The 20,566-nt window shown below is 40.7% G+C and overlaps 1 protein-coding gene across 2 annotated transcripts; it reads right to left on the minus strand.

Annotated features, from left to right (window-relative positions):
• Positions 1–1,462: 1,462 nt before the first annotated feature.
• tbc1d22b (TBC1 domain family, member 22B) lies at positions 1,463–20,552 on the minus strand. Of its 2 annotated transcripts, XM_037103771.1 has the most exons (14): positions 20,279–20,552; positions 16,650–16,706; positions 16,116–16,278; positions 15,862–16,024; positions 12,270–12,437; positions 9,684–9,754; positions 9,293–9,421; positions 9,069–9,134; positions 6,974–7,088; positions 6,080–6,186; positions 5,920–5,995; positions 5,624–5,751; positions 4,681–4,776; positions 1,463–4,067 (listed from the first exon to the last, which is right to left on the minus strand). In XM_037103771.1, exons 1-14 carry the CDS (start codon positions 20,332–20,334, stop codon positions 3,939–3,941), a joined length of 1,524 nt encoding a protein of 507 aa, XP_036959666.1. In that variant the 5' UTR covers positions 20,335–20,552; the 3' UTR covers positions 1,463–3,938. The 2 variants fall into 2 exon arrangements, with proteins under 2 accessions (XP_036959666.1, XP_036959667.1); XM_037103772.1 differs by lacking the exon at positions 16,650–16,706 and having other exon boundaries at positions 20,279–20,551.
• Between the last annotated feature and the right edge of the window lie 14 nt (positions 20,553–20,566).

A 20,566-nucleotide genomic window follows, 5' to 3' on the forward strand; every position in this document is an offset into this window, starting at 1 on the left:
CAATGCACTGGCAATGTGTCCACGTACTCATCCATTTTTTTGGGACCATTCCAGAGTGATTTCCCTGAGCAGCCATATCACAAATCACACTCACAGAGTGCTGCTTGTGATGTCAGAGTGCTGCTTGTGATGTCAGAGTGCTGCTTGTGATGTCACAGAGTGTTGCTTGTGATGTCACAGAGTGCTGCTGCTTGTGATGTCACAGAGTGCTGCTTGTGATGTCACAGAGTGCTGCTTGTGATGTCAGAGTGCTGCTTGTGATGTCACAGAGTGTTGCTTGTGATGTCAGAGTGCTGCTTGTGATGTCACAGAGTGCTGCTGCTTGTGATGTCACAGAGTGCTGCTTGTGATGTCAGAGTGCTGCTTGTGATGTCACAGAGTGCTGCTTGTGATGTCACAGAGTGCTGCTTGTGATGTCACAGAGTGCTGCTGCTTGTGATGTCAGAGTGCTGCTTGTGATGTCACAGTGCTGCTTGTGATGTCACAGAGTGCTGCTTGTGATGTCACAGTGCTGCTTGTGATGTCACAGAGTGTTGCTTGTGATGTCACAGAGTGCTGCTTGTGATGTCACAGAGTGCTGCTTGTGATGTCACAGAGTGCTGCTTGTGATGTCACAGAGTGCTGCTTGTGATGTCACAGAGTGCTGCTTGTGATGTCACAGAGTGCTTGGCTTTCTCAGTCTTCAAGTGCCCTTCAAGTAAATGTTGAACAGGGTTGAGGTCAGGAGACTGTGGAGGACAGTCCATGACAGTGAGGACTCCTTGGTCTTCTTTGGTCTACAGTAGTTGTGTTTAGGCTCATTATTCTGCTGCAGTATGAAGCCTTCTCTACAAACACTGTGGCATCGTTCTCTCTCCTGTTCGTCTCCTTACACACACCCTTCTGTTGCTGACACTCATCTATCACTGTGATTCATCAGTAAATTGACTTTTTTCATCATCCACTGGGAAAGTCTGGCATTTCTTGGCCCACCTCACGTGTTTGTCCTTGTTTCCATCCTGAGCAGTGGTTCAGAAACTGCTCCTCGTCCTCTGAGACACTATAAGACAGCCTTCTTCTGACGGGACTGACTGGACTCTTTGTGGTTTATTTAGTGCATTCTGTATCTGTGATGAACGTTGCTTCTACGTCTCTCAGTGAACTAAGCTCCATGTATTGATGCTCTGGTGGTGAGCTCACTGTGGCTCTAAAAGTAACATTCACTGCCCCATCAGAAACCTTTAGCCTAGCCAGGATTTGACAGTGACAAAGTCACTGGTTGCTTAGAATGACAGTTTGGCTTCTGACACAACACTTATTTATTTTCATATTTCTCAAACAGTCTGATTATTTTCAGGTTTATGTGACAACATGACAGATGTCCAATGTGGTCTCAGACTTTTGGAACTCATTGTATGAAAACAGTGATAATATAAAATCCCATGTACATCCGCACACACAAACACACACACACACACAAATGTCAAAATGAAGGACAACCGTTTAATATAAACAAAAAGTTTATATACAGCAGATGCTGTAATAATTTTAAGTATTCTTAATTTTAGGTTGAAACCAGCACTGACTACTGAAGCACTCTAAAACAGATTGTACAGGCCCAATAAAGATTTGGCATCTTATTGTTAAAACAGCATGAAAACTTCTGAAACAAACCAAGTAGTTTTCACTTTGTCAGCCTTCAGTTATCAATATTTTTTGAGGACTTATGAGCTTTAGATAAAAACAGCATGGACTGAATAATGACATTTCAGTAGTGACACAATCAGTTGGTACACCTGAATGCAGAAAACCTACATTAAGGCTAAAGGCATACTGTAACACAATCAACATTCAAAATGTCTCAGATGGGTTTCAACACATTATAGGTGAACTATCTGACAATGAAGTCACTGTCAATATTTTTCCAAAAATAAAAATGAGCTCTTGCTCTATCTCAACTTATGAAGTGGAACTACACTGAACACATGCCATAGAGATAAAACAAACAAACAAAAAATTAGATTAAAGATGCTCTCCATTCAATCCATTGAAGTCTACAGGGATATAGTTCACATTTAATCCTGAAACTCTGCTACAGCCTCACACAGCAATTACTTCAGAATAGTTCAGTTTTCATATGTGCAGCAAATGATCAAGTAAAAAACCTTACACACACTTCTTATGGTAGGGAAATAAGAGTACCAAAGCTTATGATTGTCATACCCGTCAGACGTACATTGTGTTACAATTAGCACTGGACATGAGTGAAGATGAGTAGTAACACACGTCATCATCATGTCACTGACAGGAGGAAGTCAGATACAATATAAACCTAACCTGAACCTAGATAAATATAAAATCTAAGCATTAATGATAACAAAGCAGTTATAGACATTACAGGGGAGTACATTACAAATGCTCATCACCAAGTCACTGTCATATATTCTGAGCTGCACTGTGCTCTCAGGACTGTCTCAAGTAGGATGGTGTGTCTGACTGTCCCTCAGTACCTGTTAGAAGAGCGTTAATACGCACTACAATCTCAAACCAAAGTAGAAATTCTGATGTCCAAAATCTAATACAATTTGGATTAATATTAGTAAAATTAATGTGAACCCAAATCAGTTCACATATGAACATTTCAAAGCTACATTAATCAGAAGGTCTCCATTTGTCTACTCAGAGGTGGTAAAATTCTAAAAACTCTTTTGTATATATTGATTTTCCCAAGAAAATTAAACATTTCTTGTGGTCAGCTGATGCATGATGACCAGAAGGCAAACTGACATCAAATCAGATTCTCTACTTTCAACCTAAATGAAACACAGTATCTACTATTTTCTATTTTTGCTACCCTTGGGTCTTGTGCCTAAACTTAAGGATGCACGATATGGCTTTTTCAGTTAATACTGATAACTGATAATTACCTGCTTCTCATACAGAATGTGATAAAGTGATACATTTCACATTTTTATATTTTTGATATTTCAAAATATAGTTTCCACACTTCCAATGTATGCACACCTGAGGGTAAGAAAGGCTAATATGTGATAAGCAAAGATGGATGATTTGATATTCCATTGCTCTAACACAATTACATGTGGTAAAATGTGTGACTTTTCCATCCCTTGAAACTCTTGTAGAACTGTATTGCCTGCTACAGTTGTTGCTGTTCTTCTACACATGTGTGCACACCGTCACTAACTGTGTGTTTGGCTTCATATTATTGCCTCTGTCTACTATTATTTCCCAGATAACAATAAAAAGACAGTAATATAAAGTTCCCATGCCAATGTGCATCCCTTCCTAAATGCAGGCAAAAATACCAGTTCCACTTGAACTGATAAGTTAATGGTACAGTCCAGATTTGGTGACCCTAAATCAAAATCTAATTTATAACAGTGTGACAGAGTCAGACTAGTATTGTTGTTTCAAAACATGTTTCCCTTGTAAAACAACAACTAGAGCAACCTCGAAAAAAGCAAACAAACTGAAAGTCTGTAGATACCATCTTTCACAAAAGGTTGATTACAAAAACAATCATTATCCTTTTATGCTGCACCAAGTTCCTCTGAGCGTACATTTCACTTGAGAGACAAACAATACTGCATGACCAAAAATAACATAAGTAAACCAAGATGGCATAGCTATGTTTATTTACTGTAACAGTCCTTTGATACAGTGCTGTATATTGACTACAAATAGTTTCATATTCACTGAGTTCTATAGGTGCAACACAAACCCAAATCCAATCTGACATCCACTGGACTTGATTTTCACAGGATAAGTTTTGGATATCTGAGATAACATCCGGCAAGTGTGCTGGAGCTGCTCTTCAACATGTATCATCCAGGTCACCTCAGATACAACAGTTAATGTCCTGAGCATCTCAGATGCTGTGGCTCCATTCAGTTACAGCTGAGTAAAGATACTGTGTTTCCTGTGATGCAGCCTTAGGCCTATCTCTTGTAGTGGCTAGGTGCATCTGCAAACATGTACTTCAGTCTGTAAGCTTCAGCCAAGAGGAGACCCACCTCCTCGTTACCCCAGTGGATTGTAGGAAGGTTCTGCAGTAGCATAAGAAGGCCCTGAAGAGCAACAACAAGTTACTTCTTGATATGGACATTATTACGAAGGTAGTACATATTACATTTCACAGATAAATATAGTATGACAGCAGGTTTTAAAAGCTCTTATCACTACTGAATACAGAATGTTAAATGGACTGTACTTATATAACACACACACTCGTGCGCACACGCACACACACACACACACACGGGCTCAGTGTGTAGATTGCAGGGGTCAGGAAATGATCCATCTGCATTCAAGCCTGCAACTAATGATCCTTTTCATTATCAGATAATCCATAAATGATGATCTTTTACTTGATTCATCATTTAATCCAAAAAAGTAAAAAAAGTCCATCACAATTATCAAAGTGAATATCTTCAAATGGTCTTGTTTTGACCAACCAGCAGCCCAAAACACAAGAATAAACAATTTACAATCAGAGTAGAAAAATGATAATTTCCCAATGTTCACCTTGTTAATTTAGTGTATTAACAAGCTAACATTTGCTAAAAAGACAAAAAGGTTTTTCGTGTTAACAGTTCAAAATTTTGACCTAATGATGGTGCAGATGGTGAAGTGGGACATAATTGCTGAAAACAATGAATATGACTACAGAGACATTAGTACCTGAAAGTCTACCATGGAGAGGATTTCTTTGCGCCACTCAATGAGGAAAGCAGCGCAGACGTACAGGTGAAAATGTGAGAAACCCTCTGCTTCCGCCTGACAAAAAAAAAGAGAATTGCAGCCAATTACACCTTATTCTACTAGACATGTGTTTTGTAACGTCCTTCGTGCAGCTTCATATTTCACCAGGAGCATTTCACAAGTGAAGCATCATTCCTGCATGATATTGTTGACTTACAAATTGTGTTTATTTCATATTTTTCCTTGATATTTAGAATTCTACTGTGGGTGAGTAGGCTGCATAATTAAATTATTTTTTGTTTGGCTGTTTTGATTGTGTTTATTGTTGTCATTTCCGACTTTGCTGTGCTGTAGTTCCTAAGGTTGGTGTTTTATTTGAAAAATTGACTGGATGCTCTGTTGCTCTGCTGCCTGACTTCCTGCCTGGCTCGATCTGTCCTGTGCAGCTAGACGCCGCTGCTGTGCACAGCATCAAAAACACAGCAGAACTGTGGTGGGACACTCCAGAAATTAGGCCGCCAGAACGCAATGCAGATGTTCCTGATGTCATCTGAGGATATTCAATAGCATGTTTGATACCACAGGGGAAAACTGACACAACATTAAGGCAGTATTGTGCGTTAAGAACAGCAGCATCAAAGTTAATTTACTTCTGGAGCAGGTGGGCCATTATGAGCATCACAGCAGTGCATGAGTCAACTCACTGTCAGACAGGAGAGCAAAAAATATTATAAACTGTTTCAAATATACAGAGATATATTTCAATATTTTTGACAACACTTACCTGGGGGTAACAAATACTGTATACAATGGACTATATTTTAATGAGTAGGGAATTCTAAGCAGGTTTTATATGGAGCTAATTTGTACTGGATCACTCTCTATTGTTAAGGTTTTGATGACAGTGTACACTCTGCTCTACCTGGTAGGTGTCCCAGAGACGGATAGTACAACGAAGTGGCAACTCCCTCATCAGCAGATTGTTCATCCACCGGAAAGCAAACTGCAGGTACTCCACCTCATACTTCTTGAAATGATTGTGAATGTCCTCTGGAGACAGACAGACAGACAGACATCTGTTTCTACATGTATGAGCTCACAGTGAACAAGCCCAACCCAAAGGAATGAACGGGGCACACATCAGAATAAAGTACAGCAACCTAAGACCTAATCTAACACTTGAAGCTCCACATGTATCATCACTGACAGTCCACCCACCATCTATCCTGCTGACCAGCTCCTCCAAAGCTTTCACTTTGTTCTGGATTCCAGGCTGAGCGAAGGTGTAGTTGTCCTGAAACAATATTCATAATTTTCAGTACCTGGCACATTTACAGTTTAAATAAGTGTTTATTGACATGTATGTGTGTGACCAGACCTGTATGCCATCCAGCAGCTTGCTCATGCACCAGAAGCTGTCAGCTTCGATGTTCCTCTGGGTGTCCAGAGGAAGTGCTGCCACGTCAAAGTTTTCCACATCCTCCGCTAGAACAAGTAACATTGAATGAAACACAGAGAGCCTGACTCATACAGATGAGTCTCATTCAAACTCTCAGATTTATAAAAAACTGCTCTCTGCTGATTCCGACTGACTGAAGACGGTCGTGGGAACAACTAAGGCTGCCCCTTACGAGGTGGTCCTTTCATCACCATCACTTAAGAACCTCCCCAAGTCTATTTGCATATTGGCAGTTGAATGACTGCACTTCTTTAGCTGCATAATTCTACATTAAGAAATGCAAGACCAAGTGAGGGCTGGCACAACACAGCCTCTCCGACGCACTCATCACCAGAGCTTAGTGACACTGAAGCTGGCTAAAAAACACAACAAACGCTGGAGCAAGTATTTGTGTCCGCTGTCTGTAGGACCTGCACTGAGCAGGACCCACATGTTTACTCTTTTGGGTTGGAATAGGATGTTTCCATATCACACATGATGAACAAAGGCATTAAAATGTGAGTCATTAGGTTAAACATGAGATTAATGTAATGCAGGTGAGTTGTCACTGACACATGGGGCAAACACATTAATAAGAGGTAGGGCATACTGAAGAAATAAATCACAAAACATCTATAGAGAGGTAAAAGTTTCCAGTGCTGATTCTGAGCAGCCCTAGTTAAAAATGCAAAACTGATGGAGAAAAAGATAAAACAGATAATCACCAGATAAAAAAGCCAAATCGTGCAAACCAAAAACAAAGGGGTCAGTCATTTTTAGTCCAGCCTGAACATAATGAGACTCCATGCAGGAATCTTCCCACTAGTAACTTACTGACAAACTCAGACAGGAAGACCACGAAGAAGGGTGTGACCAGATCATTGATTCCCTGGACATAACCACTGGCTGGGTGACGGATGGCCCAGATAAAGAGGATGCGCTCAAACACCTGGGGAATGACAGACAACCATAAAATAGTTGATTAATGTGTACACCAGTTTCATTAGAATATCACAAGACCAACACCCCAGAGATCATTCTCAAGGCGTCTCCTCACTTTCATTTCCAGTGTCTGTGGCACACAGTATGTTGCTTTGAGTTAGACTATCTTACAATTACTTTAGCTCAGTTTTTACAGCAGAGTCTTAATTAAAGCTGCAACCATTAGTCGATTAATTGCTTATTCAACTGAAGGTAAATTAGTTTCCAAGTATTCTTAATAATGATTCGTCGTTTAAGTCCTTTTTCAATCAAAATGTCAAACATTAGCTGGTTCCAGCTTCTTAAATGAAGAATTTGCAGCTTACTTTTGTTATTTATGACAGTAAATGAAGGGTCTTTGGGTTTTGGGTTTAACAGAATAATATAAAGACCTCACAAAATTGTGCATTTTCACAATTTACTGAGTCTGTGTAGAGTAAAGGATGAATCAAAAAAATATCTGCAGCTTAACTGACAATGAAACTATCATTGCTTTTATTACTTTGTACTATATTAAGTATAGGTCAAAAGAGTTTTGCTTTTTTAAAAATCTACAATTTACACAACGTCCCAGCAAGTCACAGTAAAGTTCCTCTTTCTGCAAAGGTCCCTTTCTAGTGTAGCATTATGATGCAGGTCCTTCCTCAGTGGCTGCCAAATACTCTGCCCAGTTATAGCAGGATATCATTGACAGACAGGGACATGTGTTATCTAAGGTATCTGTGTGTATTTATCATCTTCAATCTAATAAGCCAAGTCGATATTGTTAAAAAATATGTCCTGGGTCCTCTCTACATGGCTTCATGCTGAGGCAAATTACTGGACCAATTCCAAAAGTTTGCTTTCTTTTTAATCCATTAATTAGAATGTGGACTGATCACACTGCAGCAACATATATGAAAGGTCAGAGCAGACTGTATCTGCTGAGGAAGCTCAGGCCCTTTGGGGTGCAGGGGGACCTCCTGGTGGCATCAGCCATTTTCTATGGAGTAGTCTGCTGGAGCATCAGCATCTCTGCAGCAGACAGGAGGAGACTTGATAAACTTATCAAGAAGGCCAGCTGCATCCTGGGATGCCCTCTTGACTCAGTGCAGGTGGTGGGAGAGAGCAGGATGATGCTGCTGCTGTCAGACTGTACAACCAGCACTGCTCCCAATAGATCTCACTCTGTACTGTGCAATACAAACTCTATACATAACCTATTTGCACTAATTGGTATATTATCATACCCATTCATACACCTATTAATTAACAACACACTGCCACACTGCTCACAATTACACTGTTCACATAGTACAATATTAAGTTTATACAATGTATATGAGTCTATTTCTATTTCTTAACTTTTTCTTATACTGTTAATTTTACTATTATTATTGTTTATTGTAATGTAACTGTCCTTTGGCTGCTGTGACAAAGACATTTTTCCTATTTGCAGGACAAATAAAGGAATTCTGATTCTGATTTGTGTTAGTCCATTATTAGATTTATATCATACAAAAACAAACACTGAGACATTTTGGAAGAGGTTATTCCAAGTATCCCACTGAATCCAAGTAAGAGACATCAATACACATTAGTGTACCCAGTTATGAAATGTAGCTGCACTTTTTGTGATTTCAGTTCTTGAGGTTAACCGATTGGTCAGCAGCAGTAGGTTAGCTAATTTGACAGATGACCGAAACAAGTGCAAGATAAAATGCAATAATGCAAGTCAGGGTTCCACCTTGGTTACCACTCAGTGGTAAGCCTGGTTGTGTTTTGGTGGTTGTGTCTCAGTTACAACTGACAAAAGACCATGATATGCTTATGAAGCGCACACATACGTGCACACACGCACACATAGAAAACTAACAAGCAAAGCATCCACATGCACTTTTGATGAACTTGTGATGGACAATATTTGAGCTGTTGTAATGCCACTGCTCTTTAGTAGTCCAGCTCTCACCTCTTGTACTACTGGCTGCTGGAACAAGGGGATCAGAGGGTTGGTTCTTGGAATGTCGATGTGGATCTGACAGGAATAAAGATTGTTACTCAGGATAATCATAGCTGAATACGTTTCCAATAATATTACTGCCTTAATATCATTAATATCATATGCTGTTTACTGAGTTACTGCATTTCCAATAGGTGAGTAGAAGAAGTCTAAAGTCTTTACTATGGTAATACCTGTCTGTATGTGTCTTTATAGTGGTCGTCTGTTCTGGAGTGGTAATACTGTTCTATGAAACCAAAGTATTCTTCCCGTTTTCTTTTTAGCACCAGTTCTCTGCGCTCCTCGTTGGCTGGCAGGTAGCCCTGTCACACACAGGAGAGGAGAGAAAACACAGAGAGAAAGTGTATGAGGAACAGAGCAGGCCAGCGATATGAGAAATAAGAAATGATAAGTTTACCTGTAAGGATAAGGCCTTAAATGACAATAAGAGCGTTTGTTACAAGCAAATTTCGTTTTGAAACCAAAAATTTTACTGTCCACGATACTATGAGACCAAATTCTGTGTAACAACTCAAAAGAGCAGAGCATCTGATATTGCTAACTGAAGGTCATCCTGACACTTACTGAGAGAAGTCTCCATGTGATTGGCCGGACTTCCCTTGGTATGCCCGACCAGCTGTGCTTCCGGAGCTCCTCTATAACAGCAGAGAGCAAGGTATAAACACACATTATCAACACTCAATCTAGGGATAACAAAAGGGACAGACAGCACATTCAGCTGGTTGTAACCTCTACAGAGTGTAGTGTTTGCCCAATCCAATCACAACTCCATATCTATGTTATTAAAGTGTGAGGCTGCTTATAGCTGGCATTCACTTCTGCTTTTGGTGATCTGAGCAACAAAAACAAGTTGATCAGTTCACACCTGACATTAACAAGCATCATCAGTGACAGCTTGTGATCAGACATCACTTCCCTGCTCTGTATGCAGACGCATCACTGGAACAACCGGACAAACAAACAAAAAAAGACCAACATGTTTAACATTTGCCAAATTTACAAAAAAAGCACAAATAATTAGGAATTGTCATATTCAGCGTTTCACAACATTTATAAAGTTTCTCCTAAACAATCACCAACAAAATTGAGACATTATTTAAGGGAGTCTGGGGACTTTCTCCACAGGTGACAAAGAAGTAGCGTATTTTGGTTATGCTTTACTGTATTTATATAAACATGTTTAGCGTCAATAATAAAATGGTGTTTCCTATCATAATTTGATAGGAAAAAACTGACACTTTTTACAAGGAGACAAACAATTTCATGTTTTAATGCTGAACTTGCAAGAAGGCACCCAAGACTTTCATCACTGCTACACAAAGTTTCTCTTCACACAGCAACCATCAAATGCCTCAAATTTGCTAATGGAGTCTTGGGATATTGCAGTTACTGATTCAAAGTGAGTGTGTAACTTTACAAACATCTGCTGCTAACACTAACAGGTTAAGAGAGCCCAAATATGACAGCATGTAATCCATTCTGCCTGTGGTTTTGGCTTCTTCTTTTTCTAGTGTCACAGAGGATGTCAGTTGAGTAGGCGGTCCTTCAGTGTAGCCCAGAACACATGTGCATACACACAAAGAAAAGCATGTGGTCATCACCACCTGAATGTGAAAAGTTTGGGATCACCCAAAAAATGTTACTCAAATATTTAACCCATCAAATGAGTTGTCAAATGTATAGAAAATAAAGTCATGAAGTCAAGGTTCACTTGAAATAATAATTCTGTCCTTCAGTCTTGGCTTCTGTCAAACTGCAGCAATGTAACAGCCTTGCAGGCTTTTGTCATTCTAATTCAGTTTGTTGAGGCAATCGGAAGAAATGTCACTCCATACTTCCTGAAGCACCAACAATAGGTTAGATTGGCTTGATGGGCACTTCTTACTGTTCTTCTTACCCTACAGTCAAGATGCTTCAACAACAGCTCAATTGGGTTGAGATCTGGTGACTGTGCTAGCCACTCCATTACTGACAGAATACCAGCTGACAGCTTCTTCAGCAAACAGCTTTTCATAGTTTGTAATAGTTTGTCTCATCATCCTATTGGAGGATGATGTTGGCTCCACCTAAGCTCCTTCCACAGGGTATGACATAGGTTGCAAACTGCAGTGATAACCTTCCTTATACTAGATCCCTTTATCCTTGTGCAAGTCTCCCACCCACCCAGCACCAAGGCACCCCAGACCATTACATTTGCTCTACCATGCTGAAAGATGGCAGCAACCCTCCTGCAGCAACTTTTAATTTGGTTTGCATCTCATGAATGTTATTTTATGTGATCAAAACACCTCAGACCTTAAATTTCTTTTCAATGTATTGGCCAGTAAGACAAGTTTCCGAACAAAGTCATTTTCCTTCAATCAATCAGTCCTTTACTGGACTGTCAGTCAGTCAGTCATTGTAAAGTGCCAGTTCACAACAAAGTCATCTCATGGCACTTTCCACATTGAGCCAGTCTAGACCATACTCCTTGAGTAAAGTAATATTTAATTTTAGGTACCCGCATATGCTGATGCTCCTAATGCTCATCTAGCCTATGGATAGCCAATTGTTGTTGCTGTTGTTTTTACAAATTGCAATGTGATTGTAATTTACAAACAATGAATCATGAATTGCTATACAAACACACAAATACACATCAACATGTCCTTTGGTTGCCATTATTTCAGAAAACAGTGCACTAAGGAGCATGAATGCAAATTTAACATTGAAAACGCTATAGACATGATAATGCAACTGGCATTGCCATTATCTTTAAGTTTTCCACATAAACAAAAAAACATCCCACAAAACCATTGAGGATAAGTGTTGCAAAGAGGTCTCATATTTAAATGAAACATCACTCATTTACAAGACATATGTTCTTCAGGGTTTGCAGAGAAAAACAGCACCTGTGCATACATTTCCAATGCAAAGGAAACTAGGGCAAGTCTGCATTGACAAACAGTGCTGCACTGTTAGTTCCCTTAAACTGGCAGCACACTTCTCTAAGAGAGTTGCGCTATATGCTTGCGCAAGTGTTTTTTTAATGACAAAAATAGATTGAGTGAAAGTGTACATTCAGATTTATGCTTAGAAAACGGCATACACACATTTCACGCAACAGTTATTAAAGGGGTTTGTGGAGTTGTGGCTGTGTTGCTCTCTTACCTAGGTCAGTGTTGGAACTAGCCAGCAGCTGCTTGAATTTGTCCAGCCGGCTCTTCTCCCGCACCGTCATGGGTGGTGCCCCTGACGCATTCTGGTCTGAGATGCGAGCTACCAGTGGGATGATGGGACGAACTGGGAGAGTGTGTTGCTTCTGCAGTGTAGCGCGAACTGAAGAGAGCCACACAAGAAAAAGTTTGACAATCTGAAATATCTAGTTATAATAATAAGGTTGTTTGGATATTACAAAAGGGATTCATGAAAACAATAGAGAACCAGAATATTTAAACAACTATTAAACCTTCAAAACTGTGCTACTGAGACATGTTTGACACCACTCCTAACCTTGTTGCCTGCAGCCACCACGTGTGTTGCCCGCAGAGCATGTTCTAAAAATAGCACGAGTCATCATGGAGTTGAAGATTGAATATAAATGTATGTAAGTATATTTGAACTCTGACCATGTCTGGGGTCAAAGTTCAATTGCGCGTAAAAACAAACCTCAATTTCACTCTTAGCTGAGATAAGCATGCGGCTGAAGCTTCATTTAGAGCTGCACATTTTTTGCTACAGAACAAGAAAGCCTTTCGGACTGGGAGGTCTTGAAAGGAGCAATGATGATTATTGAAAACGCTGTGTCAGACGAGAAGAGTGGTTCCGATGTCATCTCCACTCACTCATCTCACACAACTGCTGACAGTACTGCCCCTGAAGACAATCACAAGGGGAGTTGACATCTACAATGCTGTGAAGAGGTTCTTTGTGGGGGGGGGAAGGTACCATTGGATAAGCTGGTGTCTGTGACTACAGACGGGGCCCCTGCCATGATGGGCCAACATGCAGGCTTCATTGCGGAGGTGACACAGACTTCCCAAGATTTCGACATTACAACTGCATCATTCACCAGCAGGCGATGGGTGGTAAAGCGACTCGACTTGATCATGTGATGACTCCTGTTGTAAAGATCATAAATGGCATCTGCTCCAAAGCCAAACAAATCAGGACATTCATGCTGCTATTGGAGGAGCTGTCATCTGCATATGGTGACCTGTCACTACACACAGAAATGTGATGGCTCAGCAGGGGACAAGTTTTGCAGCGTTTTTTGTCAAGAGTTTATACAATTAAAGGGGGAAGACTCCTCGATTCTCGAGGACACTGAGTGGACACTTGACCTTGAATCATGGACAAAACTAAGAAACTGGACCATTTAAACTGTGAGTTGCAAGGCAAAGGTAAGAGTGTTGCTGACAAGATAAGCGCTGTAAACACTGTAAAACAGTGAAGTTGAACATATTCTCTGTGCAGTTACAGAGAAAAAAAGTGCTGCACTTTCCCTTGGTGCAGTCAGTGCTGAATGACGATGCTTGTGCATCTGGGGCTGTGGACAAAGCTGCAGCAAAGTACTATCAAGTCATAAAAAGACTTGGGCAAGAGAACAGGGAGAACAGGTTTTGTTACTTTGATCAACTTGAGCCATGTGTGATTTATTTCAAATCCTTTCATGCGAGTGGACATCACATGCATTGCTGAGCAACTAAGTGTAACATTCAACTTGGATGCTGGACAGGTCCTAATGATGATGACCTCCACCTCAGAGCCCATCAGGGTGCACCAAACTTTAGCGTTTTAGCACAGAAAGTACAAAGGTGTATGTATAGCAGCTTTGACAGTTTTAAACCCTTTCTGATCATGTCAGCCTTTTCTGACATGATCTTCATCAAGAACACAGAACACGCCTTTACTGACGCACATCTACAAGACACACTCAGAGTCAAAATATACCCCAGATTACAGTTAAGTGGGCAACAACATGCCAGGCTTCCCACTAACATATATTCACAGACAAAGAAAGAGATAACAGATGTTTTCAGTGAAAAACCATGGCAATATTAAACTGAAATATTGTACAAAAATGTGAAAAATTATAACCCAGTTTCAAAAAGGTTGGTGACCCCTGCTCTAGTCTATACTGTGTGACTCCAGCAAGATGCAGCAGTTTTCTGTCAGGAGCACAACAACAGTGTGCTCAGTTGTCGTTGATCATTTTCAACAGTTGACAGCTTTGGGTAAGAAGCTGTTTTTTGTCTTATGGTGCGTGCATCTATTGTCCTGCCAGAGGTGACTTGTTTGAAGAGTTTTAACCAAGGTTGTGAGAATTTCTTTAGAAATATTGGCTCAGCCCGCCTTCTTCCTCCTCCTTCTCTCTTGCTCTCACTCTTTGTCTTCCTCTCTGTTCTACATGCTGCAACACAGTGGAGGTCACAGGAGGGCTATTTTATGCTCTGATGGGATTGTACCCACTAACATCTGGCTGAATGTGTACAATCAGGATTTACTCCTGGGTCAATTAACCCTGCAGTAATTATCAGTGGTTATTGAAAAACACATATTTACTCTGCTTTTCAGGCAGAATACTGAGACATGTTGAAGTTAAGGCTGCTGACTTGATATTATCATTCAATCAGTCTTTAATCGTTGTGTCAATTATCACAACTGGAAATCAATTTTCCCGGTGTGTTCATGATGACGAATGGGTCACAGGAGGGTAAACGACAGAAGGCAAACTCATCCACTGGCAAAAAAGATGTCAAAGGTGTTAGTTGCTGATTTTGAGTGGATTCCAATGTGTTTAAAAACCTGTGTATACTCACTAATGTCAGTGTAAAAGTGGTACTATTGGTAATAAGAGTGTGACATTTTGAAGATCAAAGCGGAACTAAGACCCAAGACCAGGTGAACAAAGTGTGCTAATTGATGGGGTTTTTGCTTAGATTATGCAAAAATGTGATTTAGAATGTCTATTTGTGTGAAACAATAGAATTGTGCTAGAAACTGGCAGTCAAAGGTATTGTTTTTAATAAATGAGCTTTAGCTCCCGATTGAATGAATACAGTTAAAAAAAGCTGAAATATTTCTACTCACATATGTATCTATAATACATTGATTACATGAATACATTTTCTAAAGGCATCAGATTGCCCCCAACCTTTTCACCATTTTATTTTCTTTAAAACTTTGATCTGTTTTTCACTGTGTATACACTCTTTAGTCTGACTTTTAATTCATTATGTTATTCTTCTTTTGTGTATGCTTGCGGCTCTGTATATGCATCATATAACTGGAAATAATGGTTATAAATAAATAAAAGTTTTTCAGCAACAACCTGCCTCACATTCACATGCAGTTTCATGCAGTTGGGTAGGCAGTTGCAGTTGCATACCCAACTTGAACTTCTCAGTACAGAGTTTGACTCTATTGCCAGTAAGCAAAGATGCTGGGGCTCAGAACATACAGTATTATTCAGTAGAGATTCATGTGTGAAGATACATCTTTTACTCTACCAGTTTTACAAGAGTCATTCTTCTGTATCACTAAAAAATATGTTAGTGCCAATGGGGATCAGAGCATTTGGTGAAACATTTCCAGGACTTCAAATTGTCCTGGCAGGCTCATATTTAATGCCTGATATAATCCCTCTAGCCCTCGTCGTCCCCTTGACAAAGTCTGTAATTAGCTTCACTATGAATCATGCCCTAAGCTGCTCAGTAGCTCTTAATGGTGAATGAACTGCAGGAGCATATAACTCACATACCTGAAGACGTGCTGAGGTGAGCGTCACTACTCGACCTGACGACTTTGCCGTTGACATGCTCGTACTCTGTGTCCTCCTCCTGCAAGTTTTGAGCTTCTGTCCTGGGAGGTGCCAGTCTGTGTGACATCCCAGTTTCTGTGTCACCAGGCTGATTCTGCTGTTGCTAAGTGGAAACACATCAGAATATCTCCTTTCATTAGAGACCAACTCAATGCACATACATGCTCATTGATAAAATCATGTCTCGCAGATACCTGGATTTGTGTTGATGTAGAGTGCAGGCCAGATGGCAGGAAATCCTCCTCATCCTCATCGTCGATGTCCCAAGCATCATTGGTGCTGCGGGCGAACTCGTGGAAGCTAGAGGCCTTTTTAGACTTGTGATTGTTGAACTTGGGTTTTGTGTCTTTGGGAAAACTGCAACAGAATGGATTGAGAGATCAAAAAGCCAGAAAAAGACAGCAAAAGGCAGAACAATTGGAGAATTCATTGGTGTCACTCGTGGCAGCGCTGGTAGCCAATATACACAGAACTTTAGGAGATGATACTGACCAAAGGAACAAAAAGCAAAACAGAACTGAAAAGCCAACTAAAACCCACAAAAAATTGGTACAATATGTCAACACTCAGTCTCACTGGGACAGTACAAGTGCATGCAATCCACACATGTTCAAGTACTTGAAGCATGGAACAATGTGCTGCAAAACACGGCAAAGAGAGTGAAGCCAATAAACTGCACCCATGTAAGTGACATGTTTCCATGCAGTCCGGTTGGGTTTAGCACTTACGTGCGTCGCAATCGTGGGTCGAGAGGTGGATGCTGTGCTCCATACACTGGCTGCACACTGTAGAAGATGACATGTGAGATGCTGTCACCTCTGAGTAGAAAAACATCCAAAGCTTCCCACTGTGTTTGACCTAGCTGGCTCATTGTACACAAATCTAATCATCATTTATGAGTCAGAGGAAAGTTGGCAGTTCCCAATCATGGTAATTCTAAGCGCTGTATCGTAGGCAACTGGACTTTTCTGCAGTTTCTTCAAGACGTTTCTTCCTCTCATCCAAGAGGCTTCTTCAGTTCTAATTAAGTGGAGGGGAGTTGCAGGCTTTAAACCTTGTGTAGGAGTGAGTGTCTTTAAATAGTTGTTAAGGTCATGAGTCTTGTCAGGCTAACATCAATGTGAGCAAACGAGGGCTATAAAGAAAAAAAGCGACAACTCGTTATACTTAAATGGTGTGAGTGTGATGCTCACTAATGAGAGGATGCAACAGCCTTGATGTTTTGCCAACAAAAGTTGTCCCATAGGTAGGAAATAAGGTAAATGACATGAGAGGACCCGCAGCTGATCACACCATGTATCTGTTGCCTGTGGGAGGCTGGCTTTAAGACTTGTACCTATGGGTGAAGTCACACTGGGTGCAGCTACCACATCTGTACTTCCCTTGCTTGCTTCATCAGTGGGTTGGTGTCATTCTCAATACGTCTCTTGCCTATAGTATTAAATTTCACGTTGTCCTGCCGACTGCTCTCTCTTTCTATAACTTTGCCCTCCCCCTCCTCCTCTCTTTTTATTCAGGCCCCCTTCCTTCTCCTGGATCCTGCAGCCTCACATATTGACAGATCTGGACCGTCATACCCTGGGCTCTGCTGGATCATCACTCTCCTCTGTTTTACTATCTCCATATATCTGTACTTTTGTAAAATTTGATGCCTCTTCATTCTGATGGGTTTTTTTTAACTTCTAATTATCTGGGCTGTCTTCTTCCAGGTCACCACAGTGGAGAGGAGGTTGTATGGCTCGGGCACCACTTGGCGATGCCTCTGCCTGCTCAGCTGTCCTCCTGGATCCACAAACTTTACATTTATTATGTAAATTGTATCACATATTCTCTCAAATTGAAACTTGGAAGCTGGAAGAGGGATTTCTCCTCTGTGGCTCTATCTGAGGTTTCTTCCATCATTTTTTATGCCCCTGTTGAAAGTTTTTTTTTTTCTCAATATGCCAAAGTTTTCCTTACTCGAATCCAGGGTCTGAGGACAGATTGTAAAGCCCACTGCGGCAATGTGATTGTGATTTTGGACTATGTTATGTGTACGTAGCGTGTGTTCTGCTCTGTAGCTTTCTCTCTCTCTCTTCAGGTGGCACCTCCTCCCCCTACACCTGTTCTTTAATATTAAGTAAATGCCAATACCGAGTCCCGATCCCATACTCAGCCTTAACTAATATTAATGCTGTTCTGAGCATTATTTGTGGCTTTTTGATGGCGATTTACTGCAGTGTATTGTTGTTGTGCGGTTGCTAGCGGTCTGCAAACTTTATCTCTCAGGGGGTCGTACTCGGTGTCAAGGTGTGTTAGACCATGGATTAAACTTACACCAGAATATCCTTTTAAAAAGAAAAATACTGGATTAAGTAATGCATGCTCATTGAAATTTCACTTCTAATTGTGGTAATACGATGTGGGAATTGAATTAAGTATGAATATCTTGGTCATCCATAGTGACACACCTGAAATGTGTATCACATCATGTCCACTGGGCATGTGGGTGCAGGTGTATGTTTTTAGGGATTTTGTTGTTCATCACAAGGTTATTAATGATATACAATAATCTTGATCACCTAGGCTACAAAAATATCATTTTTACTAAAGTATGTAGGCTCAATAGAGGGTAACACAGAACATCAACCATTTGGCCAGAGTGCCCATCCATAACCACAATGATAGCCTAACAATAAATCTAATACTGTTTATCTTAATTTCTGTGGCACAAATTCCAGTCATGATAAGCATTTATTCAAAGCAGCTGGGAAAATGTTGCGAATATCACCAGTTAACAAACAGAACACTACTAGTATGTGGATTTGTCAAACTGCGGCCTCTGACATCTGAGGCTAAAAGATGTCAGCCTCATTCATTTTATTTGTATTAAACTGACAGTAAGCCTGGTGGCTGACAACGGGGCCTGCTGATTATCTGTCTGTTCCAGATACTCTTGTTTACTTCAGACTTGTTTTATCAGGAGCGGCTCAAGGACAGGCAGCAACACTAGCTGCTTGCTTTCCTGTTCAAACACGTGTTTGTGTTTGGGTTTCCATCCACTACAGTTTAAGATCAGTATGTGTGACAAAGTCAGCAACGCCCTGTCCTTAGAGTTGCTCTTGTCAGGGCAGGACACTCGCTCAGAGTCTTCACAGTCATAAAGCCATGCAAGCCAATAAAGACACCTAAGTATGAATTGGTCATGTCTTATCAACGGAGTTTGATTAGTTTCCATTTCTCACATAAATGTGGAGTGAGGAGAATAAAAGAGTATGGCAATGCCTGTGGGTCCTCAGTGCTTATTTTAATCTATTACCATGATGCCTATTGAGCAAGATCTACAGGCTGGGACTAGTCTAGAACAAGTTTGCTCCTATTGTATATAACAATTTCATACAAGTCACAGTAAGACTCGGATCTGACAATGTTTTAAAAAAAAAATGCATTCATCTATAATCTTCAAACAGTCTTCTACCCATCTGGATGAAAAAAGTTTTGTCTGCTACAGAACAAGAGATATTCTGAAATATGTATGTAGAAATATGCTTCATTCAAATATGCAGAAATATGATCTATGAATATAACACTAATACACACATATCACATGTACACAGAGGAGTATGTTCACTTGTTACTTTTACCTGAGGAAAACCACATGTGGTTGAAACAGTTCCAGTCACATCAAAACACATCATTGTGCTAGGTTGTTTTTTTTGTTGTTTTTTTTAATTATTATTATTATTATTTTTACGTCTGTAGCTACTCACTAATGTAGACTTTTTCAGTAAGTGTGCTCTAACTCAAGTGGCTACTTTGAAGAATGCAGTCTCCTTGACTGTCATCACCCCCAGAAGCTACTCTACTGTTGAGTCACCACCTCAGCACAGACTGAGAGAGCATATGGCGCCCGATGCACGGACTGTGACAGCTGACACCTCGATTCTGAGCCGAGAGAGGAAGAGATGGACGTGTGTGTGTGTGTGTGTGTGTGTGTGTGTGTGTGTGTGTGTGTGTGTGTGTGTGTGTGTCTCTGCCTCAGCTGGAGGCCACCATGAAGACACAGCACAAGACCCGGTGGAGAGAGCTCACAAGTGCTCATGTAAATGAAGAGTCACAACCACAGTACGGTCAAAGAATGACTGCTCCTGAGGCAGCGATTCACAGACACATCCTACACGCTGAAGTCAGCCACAGACCTCCATCTGAACACAGTGTCGCTACATACACTCAGTCATTAGATGATTTAGGCTGTACGACGTTATTTTCTCTGTTGTTTCCGTACTGACCGTTGTTAATAATCTATCAATACTTAACAGGCCCAGTCTGAGACTTACTAATCTTCGTTTAGAAAATATAAGAAGTTACCAAAGCTCACCTTCCAGGAACCTTTGCGTTTCTCCTCCAAAAATTGATCCTGTTCTCGGTGGCCATACTCGGACAACACAGCCCCTTTAGATTGACACCGTACCCGGCTCCTCACACGAAGAAACCATGGAGAAACAGTTTCCGCGTTTCACTGGCTACAGCTCAGCCCTGCTCGGCTGCTTCTGGTCTGCCGCCTCAGAAGTTTAAACGACTGGAAGATGGTCATATTTAGATTTCAAATGCGAAGATGTATGATGCGGACCACTGGAAGCCGCCATCTTGGAGCACAACAACCTAA

The sequence above is a fragment of the Acanthopagrus latus genome, chromosome 7 (genome assembly GCF_904848185.1).
Source record: "Acanthopagrus latus isolate v.2019 chromosome 7, fAcaLat1.1, whole genome shotgun sequence".
Classification (NCBI taxonomy): Eukaryota; Metazoa; Chordata; class Actinopteri; order Spariformes; family Sparidae; genus Acanthopagrus; species Acanthopagrus latus.